The sequence below is a fragment of the Ambystoma mexicanum genome, chromosome 6q (assembly GCF_040938575.1).
Source record: "Ambystoma mexicanum isolate Mex_15411 chromosome 6q, UKY_AmexF1_1, whole genome shotgun sequence".
In the NCBI taxonomy this organism is placed as follows: Eukaryota; Metazoa; Chordata; class Amphibia; order Caudata; family Ambystomatidae; genus Ambystoma; species Ambystoma mexicanum.
The window spans coordinates 290,366,568-290,388,819 of record NC_090937.1 but is presented as its reverse complement, the minus strand read 5'-3'; the positions used below and the strand labels follow the sequence as shown (position 1 = coordinate 290,388,819).

Here is a 22,252-nt window from a genome sequence, read left to right as displayed (position 1 = left end):
TGATCATTGGACCAGAGAAAGATTGTATCAACCTGCTTCCTGGAAGGACAGATACGGTAAAAACGTTGCAGCCCAGCACACCTGCTAACTCAAGGGTGCAGGATAGCAAAATAATGTATTCTCTAAATCGGAATTTCCTTAACATACACTGATGGACAATGCTTGTATGACATCATTGCTTATGTATAGCCAGGCGTTTAAGATCAGGTGCTGGCAAAAAAGCACAAAGTCAATAAAAATGCAGTAATGTTTTCGACAAAAGCATACAAAGAGCATTAGGATTAACCGCCACGCCAACATGATGGGTGCTTTATTCCAGCAGCGTTTCGGGTATTTATTTATTTAGCATTTGTAAAGCGGACCTAAGCCGTAGGTATCTGGGCGCTGGACAAGCAGAGACTAAAAAGGTCGTGGCACATAGTAATGGGATGCGTTGGAGCTGTATGGAGTAAAACGTTATCATCAAGGGTACATGGAGTGTTCAACACAATTGGAGTTGCATGCAATAAAACGTTATCATCAAGGGTACATGGAGTGTTCAACACAATTGGAGCTGCATGCAATAAAACGTTATCATCAAGGGTACATGGAGTGTTCAACACAATTGGAGCTGCATGCAATAAAACGTTATCATCAAGGGTACATGGAGTGTTCAACACAATTGGAGCTGCATGCAATAAAACGTTATCATCAAGGGCACATGGAACATTCAACACATTTGGGCCATGAGCATTCAACGCAATTTGGCTATTTGGTGCCAAACACGTTTGGCGCTATATGCATTAGGTCGTTGTCATCGTGGGTGCAAGGAGCATTCAGCAAGTTTGGCCAGTGTGTATCCATCATGACTGGGCTATAAGAGACTGAGCACATGATGCGGGGTTCGATCAGAACGGGAGTCATGGAAATAGGAACGCTATGGACGTCGGTTTTGGTGACCATGTTGGAGCTGCTCGGATGAAGGAATATCGTACGGGCAAAGGGCTTGTGCAGAGCCATAAGGCCTACTATCAGTGGCAGTGTGTTTGGTAGCAGCGTTAACAGCGGCTCGTGATTCAGTGCAGTGGAGGTTGCGGGCACTTTGTTCATAGGTGGTTTGAGGCTTGTTTGTGTTGTCTTGTTTAGGAGAAATCGCTTAGCGCCGACACCCTCAGCGGGGTGGCCCGGCGGCAGCCATCTTGTGCTTAATTGCCCCCCCACCCCCAGTCGCCCATTCATACTCACGCACTCCTTCATGTCTAACCTCCTCCCACGGAGCCCCCTTCCTTACGTCCCAAATGAGAGGCATGACCAGTTGGATGAGATGGTAGCCACGGAAGAGGCCCAACTGGGTTTCCTGGGCTTTTTTATAGCGCCCAGGCTGCGGCGCGTGGGCCCGCGCGCTAGAGTGGTGTCATTGCCCCACCCCCCCCCGAGGTGGGGGATGCTTCCTTCACGCCGCCTCCCCCACCCCCTCGACTCCCCTTCCCGCCGGGCCGCCTGAGGGAATCGTCACTAATCACTAAGGGGGGCCCCCGCCGAGGGGCCCTCCGTTGTAGGGCGCGGGAGCCCGTCGTTTCTTTTATTGTGCGGCAAGTTCACATAAGCGTTGTAGTGGCGCAAGTATTGAAAGCACTCGTATGGCGCAGGTACGTTGTTGAGTGAGGTGGGTATTGCTCGATCGGTGTGGTAGTAGAGTTGAGCACGGTTGTAAGGTGCCTAGCATTCGGCGTATCACCAGAAGTGAGGGTCTTTGGAATGGCAGCGTTGAGTGAGGCTATCTTGCGGATGCAGCGGCCTGAGCGGGCGATAGGCGGGTAAGATTTGGGGGAGAGGCACTTACTGTTCTTAGTGCTAGGCGATAGTTACGTTGTCTCGACGAACGCTGGGTACGGGTAGGATGAGCTGCTAGTAGTTGGAGCCGCCAGCTGTTTACCTCGTGCGAAGTGCTAAAGTATAATGGTGATTGTGTTTGGAGAACGTGTTGTTGTTGGCCGGATAGCGGAGAAGCGTGCTCCGGGACTCCCATTGCCTGACAGGGCCAGACAGGAAGCAGCCTTTTGAGTGGGTTGCTAAATAAAACTTGCAAACACAATTTATTTATGGTTTTTGTAATAAATATATTTGTGGCATGCGACTCAAACTTTGAACCAGCTGGTTTCCAATTCAGCTAAGTTTAAGCTTAATGATGTTTCTAGCATGCACTGGGAACTGACCATTTGGGCCCATCACCCTAGGATGCTAGCGCCCGCTATCATGATAACAATTCACTGCAGTGATGGATAATGCAGCGTTTATGGAGACCCAACAAAGACCGCATCATAGCAGCCCTAGTAACTCATTTCAACATGCATTGACATAATTGACAATATGAAGAGGGAGAAGCATCATTTAAAGTGTATTAAATGTCTAATTCTTTCACAAAAGATTTGGCGACGCCCAGAATTTTATTGTTTTTTGCCTCTGTAATTTTCGCATGAAGTTCATGAAGATGCAGCATCTGAAGGTGGAATGTACCAGGCGTGCTTAGGGATTTAAAACAATAATATTATCTGGTTCTAGAAAATGTAAGTGTAATGACATGTGGTCCCAGACCAACCCACTATTTTTTTGTCTTCTCAAATTTTTCCATATAATATACAATGGGCCTCATTACGAGTGCGGCGATAACTGCGGTGGTAAAACCGCCTGGTTACCGCCGGACTCATATTACCATTCCGCCTCTGTGATTCCCGGAATTACCGGGGCATTACAATCCCGGTTTTCCAGGAATCACGGAGGCGGAATGGTGTTAATCCCCATTCCCATCGAGTCCTATGGGACTCGATGGGAATGGGGATCATGGAAACACCGGCAGCATCTCGTAATGCTACTGGTGTTTCCTCGGCCGCCTGCAGGCGGGCGGTGTTAAACCCGCCAGGTCAGACCTGGCGGGAACATCACCTCCCGCCTGCAGGAGTCGGGATCAGGCGGTCCGGAAACAACGGTGGTGGCGGGTTTACCGCCACCGTTATTTCCGGACCGCCTGAGTTATAATGAGGCCCAAAGTCTCCATTGCCCGCAACATGCAAAATCGAGGCCATTCAACAAATACGTCTCAGGAAACTGTTTCAATGCGACATTGTCTCTCCTGGGTGCAAGTGCACTTTCAAAAGAACCGATGATGGGTCCTAGGTTTAAATGACCTATTGAAATCTGGACAAAGTCCATTACGCAGCATCAATGACAAATGCCTCTGCAGTAACAGCAAGTGCTCCACTGTGGGTAGCGCATGGTTTTGTCGCCATTCTACAGTTGCACCAACAATTTTGTGTGGATTACAGATGGTTCACAGATAGTTACAACAGCCATCTGTATTATGCAGTTATATTTACAGACAGCTGCAGCCATAACTGTGTGTGGAATGCAGCCAAATTATAGACAGTTTCAATAACCATATGTGGCATGAAACAGTTTTTAAGTCAGTTTCGTGGCTATTCTTGTGGATTACAACCATTTCATAGACAGTTGCAACATTCACCTGTGGAATTAAGTCATTTTCCAGACAGTTGCAGCAGCCATCTGTGTGGAATCCAACCATAAATGTCTACGGAATGCAGTCAATTTATAAACAGCTTCCACAACCAATCAGTGGAATGCAACCATTTTACAGACCGATGGCGCACACATTCTTGTTGATTACAGCCATTTTACATACATTTGCCAAACCCATCTGTGGAATTCAGTCATTTTACAAACCGCTGCTACACCCTCCTGTGGAATGCATTCAAGACCAACTGTGGAATGCATTTATTTTACAGGCAGCAGCAACAACCATATCTGAAATGCCACAATTTTAAAGACAAAATGCAACTGCCATTGCTTGTGGATTGTAGACATTGTAGGTGGGGTTGCAAAAACCATTTCAAGTTGCATTCCTACCATTAATGTGGTCTCCTCTCTGTTTCCTTCGTTAGCTGGCTGAATGTGGAAAAAGTCAAACAGATGGAAACAGTTATGTCAAACGAAATGACAGCCAAAGACAATGGAAAACACAAAAACAGAGAGAATGCACGTAGAGAATGGTTACTCATTATGTGGCCCTGCAGATGTTTTTGACTACAACTCAAATGATCACACACTACCTACTGTGCAGGGTACGGATCATGGGAGTTGAAGTAAAAAAAGATTTCGAGGGCCCCATAATGAGTAACCAAGAAGAATGGAGGACATATACAAGTTACATAAAGTGAAAGAAACATGATCGATAAGATGACATAAATCACATTAACGTTTAAACTACGAATGAAATTAATTAGTATCCCCGCTATTTGCCTTGAATGCATCAGCTCAAATCAAACAGTAAAAACTCACTATAATAAGCTCTGCAAGAACATGTACCTACAACTTGAAATAAGTAAATTAATATGTACTGTATCTAACAAGGGGTTGAATTATTAACTGTACAGGTACCCAAAAACGTTTGATAGAACGTCTTGGAACATGCAATAACTATGTTGCTATGAAAGCGGGCAAAGTGCAAAGGTTAAGAAATGCACAAAGTTCAGACTTCGGGAGAGGAGAATGTGTTAGCGGAAGACTAACCGCCTGCTAGGAATGTTTTTCCTTTTGTACCTTTTCCTCCATAGATTTCTATGGGACCCTCATTTGTTTTCCTTGTTTTGAACGCTTTCCTCACTTCTTGGGGGTCAGTAAAGCTTTCTGTTTTACATCGTTTACCTGTGTTGCTCATTCCTATGAGGAAAATAACTTGTCCTTAAGACTGTCAGTACTGAGACTGAGAAACTATGTTGTTCTTTAGGAATTCTTGTATTGTTAGAATTGTACCCATCACCTAGCAGTGAAAAGCAGTTAGGGTGCTTTGTATCCATACAACTCTTTATATAATGGATTTTTGGCTTCTTTTAATAGATGCATAAGATAAGCTGGTGGTACCTGTGTGATTGTGACCATTTCTGTAATATTTTACTCGTACAATTTTGTATTTCCCACAAATGGCTCCTAAAGGTGGCTAGCACCGTAAGACGGCTGTGCCACGAGATCTTTTGCTTGGACTCACTAGTCCCAATTCACAAACCCTGACACCTGCATCCCTGTCATTAGGCAGATGTGGTGACCAGTGATTTTCCATATTTGGACAATTCCTGGATGTTTTAATGTTGCAGATTTGAAGCCAAGACTCCTACGAAAAAGAGCAGCCCACTGTCAACCTGAGGACGAACCCTGCAGCTGACCAGTATTAACTCCAGGGATTGGCTCTGTGAAGCCCTGCTCCTCTGCCTGATCTCAAGAAGACCCTTGTCAATGCTTCAACCTGTGGACCTTTGTGAACAACCAGTCCCGACCCCTGCTCGAGAATCTGTGCCTTCTGAGCCTGAGGAAGTGTCCCGGGACCAACCAATGGACAGGCCAGCTCTCTCCTGGTCTACTTCACTGCAGCTGTTGTCACCTGTAACCTTGGAAATGAGCAGGTCTTTAGCTTGTGCAGCATGTCACCTTTCCCCATATTTTCAGCTGTCTCACTTCAATAGAACTGTGCTGGGGTTGCTGCAGTGTCCACCAACGTAGAATTGTCTGCTGCCAATGCAAGTTCTAAATTAAATTGGAGAGTGAGGATCTGGCCAGATTTGCCAGTGCCCACGGGTCCTGCACATCTTCTGACCCGGGACATGTCACAGGACCAGTCTTCCTTACATTTTGAAGGTTGGAAAGCCTGCCATGTGATCCACCCAGCCATTGACAACAATGCTATTGACTCAGGAGCACAGGAGAAATGTGTGTTTAGTTTAGTTTATTTTCTTGTATAACACACCTAACCCAAGGGTGTCTGGGCGCTTTTGCTTAGAAACATGGAATGTTACAGTACACAATACAGATGAAAAATGTGCAAGTTACAATATTAGGCAAGTTCCAAGATCACCATAGGTTTGAAGTACAACAGGTACAGCATGGAGCTTGAGTGCAGTATTTACAGAGTTACAATATCAGGATGGACCCGAGGTAGCAAATAAATTACAGAATGTGCAGCAGATTATACCATTCAATACAGTTGGTTAAGCAGGATCTTAGGGATAAGGCGAGTTAGGGCTCGCACTGGGTGAACATTCTATCTTTTGTCTTGGCTCTAAAAGCCCAAAAGGAGGGTTCTGCTCTAATGGCTGGAGGGAGAGAATTCCAGCATTTGGCCGCTAGCACTGGGAAGCTAGAGCCACCTGCCGTTTTTAGATGGTATTTAGGGATGATGGGTCGGTTAAGATAACCAGATCTGGTGGGTATGTCCGACTGTGTCCTTGAGAATTTGTCTGTCAGGTATTTTGGTGCTGTGTTAGAGAGATATTTATGCGTGATGACTAAAGAACGTAGTGTAATTCTGTCACGCATAGGTAAACAGTGTATGTCCCGCCTGAGGGATGAGATATGAGAAGAGCATGGGAAATTCATGGCTGATCTCAACGCACTGTTCTGCATGGCTTGGAGTTTATTTAGGTTCCGAGCCGATGAACCTAAGAATAAAATGTTGCAATAATCTAGCTTTGAGAGGATCAGGGCTCTTGCTAATGTAATACAGATGTTGGTCGATAAGAATGGTTTGCAAGCATTTATGAGTTTATTTGTCTAGGCTGTGGAAGAGGCAGTAATGTTGACTTGTTTTTTAAGAGATCAGGTGGAATCTAGGTAAACCCTCAGCGTTTTTACTTCGCTGTTGACTTTTATGGTATTCCTTTCAATATTGAAGGCAGTGTAGCGATTGTCTAATTTCTTAAGTTTAGCTTGAAAGCCGATGATCAATAGCTCGGTCATATCGTCATTTAGACAAAGACTGTGAGCGGCCATCCAGGCTTGAATCTCGAGGTAGATATCATTTATCTATTTGGCATCTGTGTCATAGAAACCAGAGAGAGTGATGAGTACCTGGGTGTCATCAGCATAATTAGTGTAGGTGACACCAAGTTTGTCAAGGCGATCAAAGAGGAGCTTTGTAAATATGTTATAAAGTGTGGGTGATGTGCAGGACCCCTGCGGTACTCCACAGTATATGGGTACTGGAGGTGATGACACTGAGTGCGCGAAGACTCTGGTAGTTCTGTTTGAAAGATAGGATTGGATCTAGCTGGCGGCATTTGGTTAGAAAGCTGCAGCTGATGTTAGATGTTTGGTCAAGATTTTATGGTCCACAAGATCGAAAGCTGCTGAGAGGTCTAATAGAAGGATTGTAGCCAGCTTTCCCTTGTCTTTGGATTCATCCATCTGGATTTTTAGATCTAAGAGAGCAGTTTCCGTACCGTGTCTTGGTCTGAAGCCTGACTGTTGGAGGCCTAGTAAATCGTTGTCATCCAGATGTTTTTGTATTCGGAAATAGGCAGCACAATCTAATTTTTGTTAAGAGGAAAGGTATGGTTGTTAAAGGCCTATAGTTAGTTGGTATGTTGGGGTCTAAATTGGGTTTTTAAGAAGCAGCATAACCCAAGCCTCTTTTAAGTTGTCACGGACAATGCAGTTTTTGAAAGAAGAGTTAATCAAGGCGGTTATGAATGGTGCTAACTCTCTTGCTCCATCCTTGATGACCAGGGACGGGCATAGATCGCCCTGTCAATTAGATGGTTTGATCCCTAAAATTATATTTTCTACTTATTTGATGGTGACTGGAGCGAAGTGAAAGGGGGTGCACGGTGGTTGTTGGGCGTCAGGTGAGTTGAGGTTATTAGGGCTAATAGATAGGCTGTTTTTTTTAATTCTATTTTAGCTTGTAGTAAGGCTATTTTGTCTGAAAGGGCTTTCTGAATGTTTGCACACCAGATTGTGTCTTTCAGGCAAGTTTCTGTGGGGGGTGCAGGGGCCTCTAGTTCTATTAATATGGAAAATAGTTCCTTTGAGCTTGACTTAGCATTCTGGATTCTGTCGTTATGGATTTCTATTTTGGTGCTGAGAATGGCTGCTTTGTAAGTCGGTGCGGCTGAGGAGAATGTCTCTTTATTGGGGGTGGAGGTTTTTTTCTCCAAATGGCTTCTGCCAATCTTTTTATATTATGGAGCAGTTTTAGGTCTGCTGAGAACCATTTGTTTAGATGGGTTGAGGGTTTGCCTTTTCTAAGTTTGAGTGAAGCAATTATGTTGATTGCTCATCCATGGTGTTATTATACATTTCTGCTAGCAAGGCGGGATCCTTGTCAGCATTGTGGGTAAGATGGCAAGGGGTTGTAGTTCCTGGACAAAGTAGGGGGAGCGATAGTTACGTTACAATTGATGCAGGATTTCTCTTGTATGGCAAAGGTAATGCAATGGTGGTCGGACCATGCACAAGGCTCATTTTTGAGGATGGATCGTTAATGCATAGTTTGAATCTTGGTTGAGAGATAGTGTTTTCCAAGGTTGTGGCATTCACATCTTTGGGGTCGTGGAGGCCTAAATTAAGATCTTCTAGCAGGATGATCTGAGATCAAGGTTTAGTATTCTGTGTCAGTAGGACTGAGATGTCTTACCTCGAGGAGATAGGGCCGGGGGACAAAAAATTAGATGCATGAGTAAGGTGTGGGTGGCAGTAAGCAGATGTTTGACTGAGAGGAGCTCGGCTGACGGTAGGGGAGTACTTGAGAACACTCAAGTACTTGAGTCCAATGCTGGTTTTGGCTAGGAAGGCGACGCTGCCCCCTTTTCCTGTCACTCTGACTGCTCTAATGATAGTAATGTTATCAGGGAGGGCTAGTGCTAAGGATGGGCCTGCAGCTGGATATAACCACGTTTCTGATATGGCCAAAAAGTCTAGTTGGTTGGAGGTAATGAAATACGCAATGTCTAGAGCGTGGGCAACTAGAGATTGAGCACTAATAAGGGCTCCTTTAATGTCTGGTGTGTCTGGTAGAGGCAATTGTGATTGTGAGGGAGGGGTGGTCTGACTTTTTGTTCTCAGTAGGGAGAGGGGATATGAGTATGGAGATGTTAATCCGAGTGGGGGCAGGCCTGGTGGTGACCTTGAGGGGGGCAGGTCTAGTTTTTACTTTCTTACGAGGGAAGCGTGACTCTAGTCTTGCATTCCTCATGGTAAGTGTTCAGTGGGTCAGCGGAGTAGGTGGGGAGGCGAAGTGCTGGATCGTGTGTGAGTGCCACGTGATGCAAAGACAGCAATCAGGGGAAGAGCACTTGCTTTGACGTAGGGCACTGGAAGGCATGCAGGTGGTGTCTCATTTCATTTAATTTCATCATTTGTATAGTGCCTTATTCCATGGGTATGGTCCCAACACGTTGTAGGTTGAAAGCCCTCGGAGGGACTGTTGTCTGAAAAATGGGAAAGTTAGTAGGTGTGTGTGCATAATGGCCATTAAAGGTTATGAGGGGTTGGGTGAGTCTCTGCTAGCCACCCATATCTAATTGGCCTGTGCATGGGTGGAGAAATGTACACTAGGGAAATAAACTGGTGGGGGTGTGTAAGAGGATAGTCAGTTATGTGTGTAGCTACAGTTCAAATGTTTGTCATGAAAGGTTGCTACATTCTTATGGCAGAAGTGTTTCGCAAAGTGTCATTCGAGTTGAATGTGAAAGCAGATGCGTGCGTGTTCGTGGCCATTCCTTTGACTAGTTCCAAAAGCAGGGAGAGCGAGGGGATAAATGTATTGGTTATGATCAAATGAAAGCCTAGAATTGGTACATTTGTCAGAATTCTAAAACATCTGGATTGATACATTATGGTGGATATATTCTGCATGCTTCCAGCTATCATTAGGTGGCTACATTCAAGAACCCACTTAACGGTAAAGGCAGCATTCTGCCAACACCTGCACTCCCTGTAGTGGTACATGTTCTACAATTCTTAGAATCCATAGCATCGTCGCATTCAGGACCTTGACTAAGCGCCGAACCCCGATCAACTGCACAACCCTTCCAAGACCTATACAGTGGATATTACAAGAGATCCTCTGGTGCAAAGATATATACATCTGCAGGAGATCCTGCCCCCCTACATCCTTTGTATTGGAGACATGAGGACATGAGGTTGTGCCTTATTTTTATTATTTATTTATGTGTTAGTTTATATAGCGTCAGCAGCTCGCAAGCATCAGGGCGCTGACATATACACGAAGGGACAAAACATTTAAAATCACAGGACAAGGAGCTCAAAAAGTCATTAGTGGTATCAGTTTCTTAGGATTGGATTGTCATTTGAACAGATGAGTCTTGAGTTCTTTCAGGATGCTTGTGTATTTTTGTTCTAGTCTTACAGAGATGAGCAAGTTGTTCCACATCGAAAATGATTTAATATGGAATTTTTTTCCCAAGTCTGTTAGCCTTTTTGAATCTGGCAATTTCGATTTGACCATTTGAATCTGACCTGAGTGTCCGTCTTGGTATGTTTGTGACCAGTTTGTTTTTCAGGTAAGACGGGGCAGACCCATGTATGCATCTGTGTCAGCGTCATAGCCTTAAATGCAAATCTTTCCTCAATGGCTAACCAGTGCAGATTCTTTCTGTCCTCGCTTATGTGTTCCTTTTTGGACTTCCTTTTAATAATCCATAGCGCATTATTTTGGATGTTTTGGCATTTGGCGATGTGACCCTTATTTGCTCCCAACATAAGGGCGTTGAAGTAATCCAGCCTAGATAGGATGGTGGCTCTGGCTACTGTTGCGCAGTTTTCTTCGCTTAGGTAGGGGTGTATTGACTTTTGGAGACGAAGGTGATAAGCCCAGTTCTTGATAAATTGGAGAACATGGGCTTCGGGGTTCATGGACCAATCCATGTAAATTCCTAATGTTTTTACTCTGTCTACCACTTTGATTTGGATGTTGTTTATTTGGAAGGATTGATATGAGCTATTAAGTTTGGCTCTGGCATGGCTTCGATCAAAGACCATTAGCTCTGTCTGCCTTGTCTGAGACCAGCTATCGTACCAATACCACAGCGAGTATTTGGAAGAAGATATCCATTGAGACAACTGTATCGAATGTACCCTCGAGTTGATGACGGCCTGCAGGAAGAACTCACTGAAGGGATATGAGAAAGAGCTAAGGAAATTAACGGATGAAGTCATAAGAAAGTGTCCACGACATTCCGAGATACTGAATGAAGACAATGGGTCTCATTTAAGGTCCGTGGGTAACCCTGCTAGTGCTAGCGGTGGGTTGCCGCCGGACCCGTAATAATTTACCAGCGCCTGACTTCCCAGTGCTACCGGGTTAGTACAAATCTGGTGGCCAGAAAGTCATTTCTTAATCCCCACTCCCATAGAGTCCAACAGGACTCTATGGGACTGGGGACACAGGAGCACCAGCACCATTAGCAATGGTGCTGGTGCTCCAGTGACAAGTCTGCCTGCCGTGGCCGATGTGCCCGGCAGCGTCAGACCTATTGGGCACAGCAGCTCCGGCAAGCAGACTTGTAGTTTGCCGGTCCGGAAACAAGGGTGCCGGTGAGCTTACCGGCTCCCTTATTCCCGACCAGCAACATTGTAATGAGGCCCAATGTATGGATCCTAGAGGACAAATGATGAAGCAAAGAATCGAGTGGACTATCAAAGAGGAAAAGAAGATTACAAGTTAGTGCTGCGGAAAACAGAAGTTTAATGATTGTGCAGACGCTGAAACGCAAGGTAGATCAAGTCATCGTATAGGCTTGCTATAAGTAGTGAATAGAATGCAGGTGAAGCCGCCATTGTATAGAAAATGGACATTGGTATCATAAAATAAATAAGCCAGAAAACATGAAGGAGGAATGAAAAGCTGTCTCGCAGTAGAATAGCAGGTCGCTGAAGCTGCGTGGTGAGGCTGTCTGGCCCAAAGTCAAGATCCTAGAAATCGAAGTCAGCTATCTACTCTGAAGAAAATGAGTGTGCAGAGGATGAATCCTCTCATGTTAAGGTGCAAGAAAGCACACAAAGGATGCCAAGGTTTAATTAATTTAAAGCATTTAAAAGCTGTAGAATGGACCAAATCATGGTCTGCCGTCACATGAGTCAAGGATGAAAATAGAGTTCGAACTTGGAGTTCCAGACACGATAGCAAGTGCCCTCACTCCTGTGCATTCCCAGGGCGAGAATACTCTGCAAGGCCAAGCACAGACAATTTCATGGCAGAAGGCATGGGTGATGAGAGATGGTGGGCTAATTGGTTGGTGAGGTAGCTTCATGTCCTATCTCCCTGCACCTGGGACTTGGCTTACGTGCTGCTAAATGAAATGAATGTTCATGACATGGCACAAGCATGCCAATCAATTGTATTAGTCCATATAACAAAGGACCTTATAGCTTAGAAGACCAATGAAACACGGTGCAACTATTTTCTCTTCAATTACATGTTTGAAGAGGTTTTCCAAATGATAAAGGACAGCCAATAACGAACCTAGCTCCTATATGATTGCATATTTAGATGTTTTCCCTTAACCAATCCCGACCCTGAATAGGTTTTTCACTATTGCCACGTAGTATGTTGTCACTCTGACGCATAATGAAGCATATAATTATGTTTTTGGTGAAAATCACTGAGAGACTGAGCGTACGTCCGTTGATGTTTGTTGTAACCTCCCTGTTTTAGATAACTGTTAATAAAACAGTAACTTGCCATCGTCTTGAGTTTGTCTGGTTATTTGGACTCAGAATTATTGTGGTACAATCCCATCCAGTAACAGATGCACGTTCCGAGGGCCTTAAGCTCAGAGGCTACAGTCTGTGCAATCCAATGGCTACCCTCCCAGAAATCCTCTGAGAACACCACCCAGGTCGCCTTCCTGAATTTTTCCAAGTGCAGCACAATGACCATCCGCCCAAGTCTTCTTGTTGCAACATGTCAGCTGCCCTAAAAGAAATTCACAGAGCAAAACCTTGGCTGCACTTATAAATCTAAGAGCAGAAGCAATGGCCACCTTTCTAATGATGTGATTCAACAAGTTGGCCACCCTCACAAATACATCCAGTGCGATGCACTGCAAACCACCCACACTCCATCCCCATCACCAAATACATCCAGTGCGATGCACTGCAAACCACCCACACTCCATCCCCACCACCAAATACATCCAAGTGCAATATATTGCCCACCCCCAAAATCCATCCAAGTGCGAAACAAGTGTCTGCTTAATGTTTAGGGGTCTGCTTCTCTGGGCAGCCCTGCTGGTATTAATCTATACCCTAGCACTCTCCGCATCCACATATTACTTCAATGGTGTGTGGCGCAGGCTAATTGTCCCAAAGAGATCTGCTGGCCACCCTTCTGAAAACACAGTATGTGCTGGCCCTTCCAGGTGGATTCACTGCAATTGGACTTTTACTTTACTACACTAACCAGGGAGCAGGCACGCACTGTACAGTCTCTTGTAGCGTGGTCAGAGTTGCTTGATTGAAGAAAGTCTTAAGTTAGTGGAATGCCTGCATTTTCCTGATTAATTGCAACTGTGGCCATTGGAGGGTCTGGACGAATTAACACACAGATGTTCTGATTTCTAGCATTGCTACTCAGGTCATCTGATTGGTTGCTAGATGGCAGGAAGTGATAGGTGAAGTGCTATATTTGCTGCTTCAGCACAGGGATTTTCTTGATACCTCACTGGAGGTAGAGTGCTACGTTCAAGAGCATAGACTGTGCCGCATTTACAATGACTGATGGGGCAAGTCATATTGTCTTGGCCAATGTACTTAGCTATCACCAAGTGTCTGGTAAGGTAGGGTGATATCAAGTGATTTGCAATGCTCCTAACCTAACAATGTACAGAAAACATCCCTCACGCACCAAACAACATGCATAAATAGACACATTCACCACATATCTAGGTGGTGCCAGAACGACACCCCTACTCATGCCTCCAGTGATGGACAGGGCACTGAATCATGAACACAATCGGGATGCATTTATTTAAACCTATTTGTAGACACCGTCCACCAATTAAACTATATCAGTAATACACTAGGACCAGGTGAACAGGTCTGCTTGACTCACGCCTACTCTATACTTGCTGAGTTGTCCCTCAGGAAGAACACGCGTATCTATTGAGAAGCACAACTTGCCCTAGGCCTCGGTGTTGGGTCGCCTATCTAATCGGGATAGAAGCAAAGGATGACCCTTAACCAAACTGGTCTAAAAAAGCACCATAAAGATAGAAATGCACACTTATGCTTGCAATGCACAACTTTAATCCTCAGGAAATTGAGGTAACCTCTGCTCCATCTAAGTCCTGCACGGTGGAGTGAGGAAAACATTTTTCAAACAAGAGCAGTTTAAGCAGTGAATGCCACACATTGTCATTTATTCAGTTATATATTTATGAAACCCCAAAGCCTGCAGGCATCAGGGCACTACTTATACACATTGGACCTATGGGACAGGACAAAACATATATTTCCAGAGGGACGGTAGCCAGTCAGTCACACAATGCATCGATTAATGTGTATAGAACTGGCGTATTGCGTAATGCTGGTTACATTCGAAAGGGGATATTGACATTTTTTAACCCACCCTCCCTCGATTGTGTAACTCACTATTAATGATACAGCTGGTCTTAAAATGTTTGTATGATACATTATTCAACTTAGGTATCCAATAAACAAAGTAAAGGATATCCACAGGTAGGTCGACCCGTTTCAGTGACTCCTTCCCAGTTACGTCACCTTCGTCAGGACCGGTATGTCTCCATATCTTAGTTGAGGAAACTTGAAACAAGTTTGAATAACAGAAATCCTTATTTTTCAACTGTATTTCACCCTGTGATTTGTGCAGACTATTCCTCAGTGCCTTAAGTGGCACTACAAAATGAGCTGGGACTCATCAAGGGGGCGTGGCCTAACGGCAGGGCTCCTGGTGGCCCATTAGGCCACGCCCCTCTGGCGAGTACCCGGCTCAATGGGCTACTGGCACCCCTCCAGGCAGCCTTTTGTAGAAATAAGCACCCTCTACTCATGGGAGAGAGGGTGCTGATCTCTGTATTTATTTTCTAAAGGCTTGCCTGGCAGGGGACAGCGCCTCGCCTATTTAGCCTTAATGGTGGCGCTGCCCCTCGCCAGCTGGTTAGGGGCAGTGTCACCATTAAGGCTGAAAGGGTGAGGCCGCTGGAAGCAAAGACCGTTTTCCTGAAAACAGAATCCGCGGGATCTTCAGGATTTAGAAAACAAGGCCTCTGCTTTTCTCCATAATGGTGGCGCCGGCCCACGGGCATCTCCTGCTTAAAGGGATGCCTTGCAGGTGCGGCGCCACCATCATGGCTGAAAAGCATTTTTTTCTGAAGCCTGAAGCTTTTGCACACGAGCGAGAGCTTCAGGCTTCAGAAAAAAATACTTTTCGTGTAGTGGCTGGGGCTGGCAGGGGAGATTAGAGGGCCCAGCAGGGCCCCAACTCAAAATGAAATTTCGGAAGGCTGCCGGGGCTAAGCTCCGACAGGCCCTGGCCCACTTAAAGCCCTGCTATTCCTGCTGTATGCTGTTATTGTTCCAGTCTCAAATAGCATATGTACACATTAGTGTGCACTTCTCATAGTATTCTGAATATCCTGTAGTTTACGTCTCCGAGTCTTAGCGTGGTGTTGCTCATTGAATCAACACAGTGATGCTTGACCAGGCATCTGGAGGGTTATGGCAGATTCATGATGTTCACCGGTGGCCATCATTGGCTTGATAGGTGCCAAGACTCCCCCCTGTGGCAAGACCTTTAAAAGATATCCTGGAGGGTACATGAGAATGTACATTGTTGAAGATGAGATGGTAACCACAAAGCTCGTAGAGTTGTTGAAAAATAAATCCAAATCCTTGGATTCATGTGGGGAGGATGCTGAAGGGAGATGAACATGTAACATGCAAGTTTTGAGGATGCTGAAGGGAGATGAACATGTAACATGCAAGTTTTGAGGATGCTGAAGGACAGGTCAAAGTATATGTTCCTTGAGGAATTGCTTGAGAAATAAAATTCAGGCAGGGAACATGTTGGAGAATTTCCTGTTCGAGAGAGCACAACATTCTTTGATGAGGAAGACTCCAGCCGGAGCACCTCCTCATTGAGTCAAAGCAATAAGTCACTGATCCTGGCAGAGTCACAAAGCAATATGGATGATAAAGGAATTGGTACTGTGGATTCTAGACATGTCCAGCCAAAAGCAAAGAATCGACAGGTTCCAGATACATCGAAATAAGATAATTAGGGATATATGGCCAGGAAATGTTGGTAACTCTGCAAAGATGGGAAAAATACCCGGGAACCCTCCACGAAACCAAACATTCGAAAATTGAGTTTTAATGCATAAGGTCCCTAAGTTAAAATACTGTGCGAGAGAGGACGTCTGCTCCCTAACCATTTACTGTATACATTGGATCAGAAAGTTCAGGTATTGCTTATCTATTATTCAGGAGAACATCGTTAGCTGTAGTATAAATGTCTCCCCAGCCAATAAAAACAAAGACTATATAAGCCTTTAGGGAAGGAATAATATCTTGGCACAGGGCCTATTACCTAAAGACCACAAGGATTAACAATTGAGCTTAGACCATATCCCCTGAGGAGCCCTTCCCCTTGACTGTTTGGGGCAAGTTGGGCTGTAACTGACAGTGAAACATGATCCCCAATAAGAACGTCCAGTACTGTTCAACCGAGCAGTACAAGATCTATGGGCCGCCCTATTTTGCCTATCAAATGCGGGCACCATGATGAATGGCTAGATGGTGTTGATTGACTTACATGGGCATCTTATGCAGAAGGGCGTCTGGTTAGTTTGGGAATTGAAGCAGTAAGGGACCCCGCCAGCACATTAGATAATGCACCAGACCCTGATATTAAAATGGAAATGGCTAATGAGTTTAATAGGGTTTACCACTCAATTAAAATATTGAGGTGGAATAGCAAAGGATTAGAGAGAAACTATCATAATGGTGACTGGTGAAATGTCCTTATGTCTCACAACATTATATGTCTCCAGGAAACATGAGTGCATGATGAGAGAAATGTTCAAGGCTACGTTACTTATTGTATTCTGGCTTCTAAGTAGGGATGTAACGGTATTACGGAATACCGTTAAAGCTACCGTGAACCACTTAATTGAACAATAATAACCGTCACATTGTTCATACCGGTATACCGTTCATACCGTTAAGTGTGCTTTTCAATCTGATTTGGAAAGGCTGCAGTAAGCAAGTGCTGCGCAGTCTTGGTCTTGCACTGTTGGATGTGCCGTCTGCCAAGTAGTTTCAGTTGGAGCAGTTTTTAATGCCATTCCATAAACCACACGTGCCTGACACAAAATCAACATGTTAGCAATAGGAAGAATAAATACAGTGCCAAGAAGGAAAAGGGTTTACTTTGGGTTGGCGGTTTGGGGTTTATATATTTATAATGGATAATGTTTTCTAAACATATGACAATGGGGGATTTCCCTGGTTCCATCATTGAATTTACATATAATAAGTCACAGTGCGAAATTTACTCATCTCTGTGGGTATTCCCTGCTGCCATACCAAAGTGTAACATGTCCGTGATTACTGAACACCTTTTGGCCCACAAGTAAACTAAAGGCTGTAACGTAAAGAGAGAGTGCGTGTGCGTGTGTGTGTATGCGCACAAGCGTATACTACCATCAGACTCCATTGATCTGTGGCATGCAGGTTATCAAGATGGCAACATGTTCATCTTCACCAGTAGCCAGTGGGGGGGCTAAAAGCCGAAATGACCACTTAAGAAAAGCTATTCAGTTTGCTTTGCCAGTCGCAGCAGGGCTCCCCCCCTGCCCCTCCTCCTCTCCACACGTGTTTTTGTGTTTGGTGGCAGCATGGGGTGGCATTTCAGTGGAAAGTATGTTGAAAAGCCCAATTCTGGCCCTGGGTTCCTGGTTTTGTTTGTGATGATAAATCTGACAATTTATGGCCTTTTAGAAAATATTTGTTAAGATTAGTTAACTCCACCTGCTATACCGCGATAACCATGATATACCGTCATTTGGCAAGAAGGTTATTGTACCGTCCTAAAACTAATACCGTGACACCCCTACTTCTAAGCGTCCTAGAGGCCCACCAAGTTAGGGTCTGCTAAGCAGGATTAATTCAAGAATTAATGTTGTAGCTGAAACTTGTGCTGTATATTCAGTTGATGTCCAGGTGATATATATAGAAAGAGGTAAAACTCTGTCACTCTTCTATTTAATATTTACAATCGTTCAGACAGCGTCAATGGAACTAAAACCATCACACTAATCCAGGGCTGCTTTGAGTTTGCAAGGAGAACCCACATGGGTGAAGGTTGCATGCTGGCAATGGGGACCTCATTTTCCAGTTTGAACCATTGCCTGTCTTTGAAGGTGTTGTGGATAAAGAGGACCATGTCTGTGCAATCCCAACTCTAAAAGCTAAACACACTCATAAACTGGCAGTGGAAACCGCACCAATCCTGTATAATCTTGAAAAGGGAACATTAGACCGGACGTTACCTGGAGACCAGCCATCTAAGTCGACATATGTTCTTAAGCTATCACATATTGATCATGTGTTGATAGCGATGGGTGACTGGCACCACTTAAAATCATTCCACATCCTCGATAGACAAGAGAGGGATCATCGCCTGCTTTGCCTTCATATTAATGGTTGTCTATCAGTCTGTGGGGAAAGATCTGCCACGCCAATAGCTCCTCCTATCATATCGAGGGTAATGCGAGAGGTTTCATGTGGGAGGATATTGAAAAAAATATCATACCATATTTATATGCTGAAATTTTAGACATACTCCAAGCACTTATAACTTCTGGGAATGCTGATTACAATGACACGCTAAAAGCCTATGATGGGTTAGTATGCCATACTAACTCATATAAAACTAAACCTGATAGCAGGATGAAATCTACGGCTCTACGTAGATCCAATTGGCATGGTAAAGATTTCAAGAACAAAAAGCTTGAACTGCTCTCCACAGCCAAAACCTGAGGATTGCATCAAAAGAGGAACTGTGCAACCTGAGGGCAAGCTATAAGAGGCAGACCCAAACTAAAAAGAGGGAATATGTGACTGGTAAATGGACTGAACTTCAAGGAGCCATAGATGGGAATGACAACGTGGCGTTTTGGCAACTGCTTGTACATAGCACTTCAGGCGAGAGGAAGGTTTTTCACTATAATCACCAATTATTTCAAGAACAAAATTGCCAACATTCAGCAAACCATCCTAAGCAGACCAAAGAAGCCCAATTACCAAACCAGTCAACCAACACCAGCGCCAATGATCAGACTAAACTGCCTCCCCTCAATCTCAACACATACATTCAACAGCCTGATGAGCATAAGCAAGAAAGGGGGCTCCACTTTTGATCCCTGCCCACTGCACATCTACAAAAGCATTCTCTCCCAGAAAACACTGGCAGAAAACTATCTCAATCTCTTTAACCTCTCATTAGGAACAGTTCCACAAGCCTTCAAATTGGCATACATCAAACGACTCCATAAAGACACTACAGGAAATGTTCAAGACCTCATCAGGGAGGGCTAGTGCTAAGGACGGGCCTGCAGCTGGATATAACCACGTTTCTGATATGGCCATAAAGTCTAGTTGGTTGGAGGTAATGAAATACGCAATGTCTAGAGCGTGGGCAACTACGACCAATTTCCACACTAATACTATGCGATCTCTCGGCAGCCTTCGACACTGAAAACCATGACACACTCAATGAAAGACTAGAAGACATCAGGATCGGCCAAACAGCTCTCCTCTAACTAAAATCATTCCTGACAGAAAGAACCAAAACAACTTGGCTAGCAATTTTCAAATCAACACCTCGAAAAACAAGGCTCTTCTCTATCACCATTACGCCTTGATATCTACACGACATCCCTAATCAACCTCATCAAAAGACATGGCCTCACCTGCTGAAACTACACAGATGATACACGAATCATCTATAAAATGCAACGCCAGTGAAGAGAAAAATACAACACTAACTGACTATATCAAGGAACTAAAGTAATGGATGGAGACCAACAGCCTCAAACTCAACCCGTACAAAATTTGAAATTATGATTACTGTCACTGACATGGCAAACACTCAGCACCTTCCAATGCTGTCTGAACTGGGAAAACCACCAGAGCTATCCAAGATAGTCAGAAACCTAGTATTCCTAATGGACAAAGAACTAACACTAGAACCACAAGTCAATGCGATAGTTAAGAAATGCGTATTCCACCTGCACACAATCAGGAAGATACTGCCATTCCTATCCTTCACACACAGGACACTTGCCATGATCTCCCACATCATGTCAAGAAAATACGGCGCCAAAGGCATCTACCTGGGAATGCCAGATTACCTGTTGAGAATGTTACAACAGATACAGAATGTAGCGGACCCACTACTCCTTAAACTGGCCAAAAGAGACAACATCACACCAGCACTAAGACTGCTGCATTGGCTGTCACTCAAAAAGCAAATCTCTTTCATAGCACTGTGCATAACACACAGAGCGATACATGGCCAAGGAGTGGAATTCATCCTTGAAATATTCACCATACACAAACCAGCATGACCACAAAGATCCCACAATTAAATCCGCCTTGAACCGAAATACTCCAAACAAAAATGTGGATCAGTGTTCTCCTGCATAGCAGCAAAGCTCTGGAACTTGCTCCCAAAGGAAATACGAATGACAGAGGACCACCTCAACTTCGGGAAACTGTTAAAAACATGGCTCATTAACGATCCTACCTAAGAACACCCCTGCATGTCAAACTACACCCAAAACAAAACAAAAGAAACTCATACAAATAAAACTGCGATAAAGAAATGTCTTGCCACCGACAAACTCATTGAATGGGCAAGGCACTGAGCCCAGATCTGTTGGCGGGTGGCCAGTGTTTTGAAACCAGGGGTGTTAAATAGGTGTACAGGGTCGTACATGGGTATGGCAGAGTGTTAACCATGCAGTGAGTCTGGACATAACAAATACTGAAGCTACCAGTGGTACATTAGAGCGTGTGTGCTTCTTGCGCAATATCCCTCTAACAACCCTCCCAGACTACCTTCCTCAACTCTTTGATAGCCTGATAGAAATATTGGGAATTATCTGTATGCGACACATAGTTGTATTGTGAGAGTAGGAAATGTGTTACCCTAAAATGGATTTTTGAGTAGGGAATTATGTTACACTTGATGGATTTTGGGGAGAGGAAATGTGCTGCACTTAACTGTATTTTGGTGGTAGGAAATGCGTTACACTTAGATGAATTCTGGAACGAGGAAATATGTCTGTTCCACTTAGATGGATATTGGGGAGTAGGACATGTATTGCACCTAACTAACCAAACTAAAATCTCAATATTCTACATACTCACCCCCAAACTCTAAACTAAACATAACCCTACCTCTACCACATCACAAACTGCACACACTTCACAACACCCAACATGAAACCAGACACAAGCACACACAAAGCACTCATGCACAATCATACGCCAGCACCACATGACGGCTATAAACCAAAAAGCACCAACGCACAGTGACTGTTTTATTCTGAACTGAAGCTGCCAACATCACATCAAAGCTCTCTTGCTCTCCTCCCTCTCAATCCCACTAACAAAAACCCTCCTTCCATTGCAGATCCACCAGAACACCAAGAGCCCATGAAAGTTGCAACAATGTGCGGTACAAGACCAAATAACACAACATAACATATAATATTAGTGCAAATTGCTGAGTGGACACTATGAGAAACTTTATCAGGAAACCAGAATACATTTCATGGTAGCTTCGATGAATGGTCTCACAAAGGGTTCATCCTGTAAAGAAGTATTCTGTTTCTACTGTGAAGGCATCAATAAGCAAGACACAGACAACAGACTTATCTTTCAAACTAAAACACTTACTAAATCAAATGTCAGGATGGTTGAAGGCCTATCTTGTCCTATGCTAAGGTGGGATTTCCCTATCAGAATAAAACTAAGGAAAGTCTGAGTCAAATAGTGCCACTTGAAAGTCAGTCTCTGTCCACAACCTATACTTGTTCTCACCATCTAGACTTCTTCCAGCTCTCAACTCTATTTCGCCAAGTGTATGATAGTCCCACAAAAGTCTCAGGATTATCTCTTTCAAGCTCCAAGCGACATACTTCAAGATAATCCTCGGGGTTCCCTTCCCCAAGTCCCATACAACACAGTTTCAAACAAAAAGGGGTCTTGAGACCTCACTCTCAAGACAACATGAATAGGTTTTGCAGTCTCAGGGCTCCCTTCCCCAAGACCTCACCCTTTGCACTTGTCTTAGTTAGTTTTACCAGTTAGTTTGACCAATATCCTGCATCTTCATTATACAAGGTTCACTGGTTGTGGCGCAGTTGTCAGACCACAC

At 44.3% G+C, this 22,252-nt stretch overlaps 1 protein-coding gene across 9 annotated transcripts in view; it reads right to left on the bottom strand.

Moving 5' to 3' along the window:
• The window catches only part of SLC24A2 (solute carrier family 24 member 2), a 1,614,118-nt gene that overhangs the window by 655,947 nt on the left and 935,919 nt on the right, over window positions 1-22,252 (bottom strand). For 5 of the 9 annotated variants that reach the window (XM_069630764.1, XM_069630770.1, XM_069630763.1 and 2 more), the window contains one exon: window positions 3,901-3,939. The exons of the other annotated variants lie outside the window; for them this stretch is intronic. In XM_069630764.1, the coding sequence (XP_069486865.1) occupies window positions 3,901-3,939 (39 nt within the window). The remainder of the gene's footprint in view (window positions 1-3,900; window positions 3,940-22,252) is intronic. 9 annotated transcript variants of the gene reach the window in all.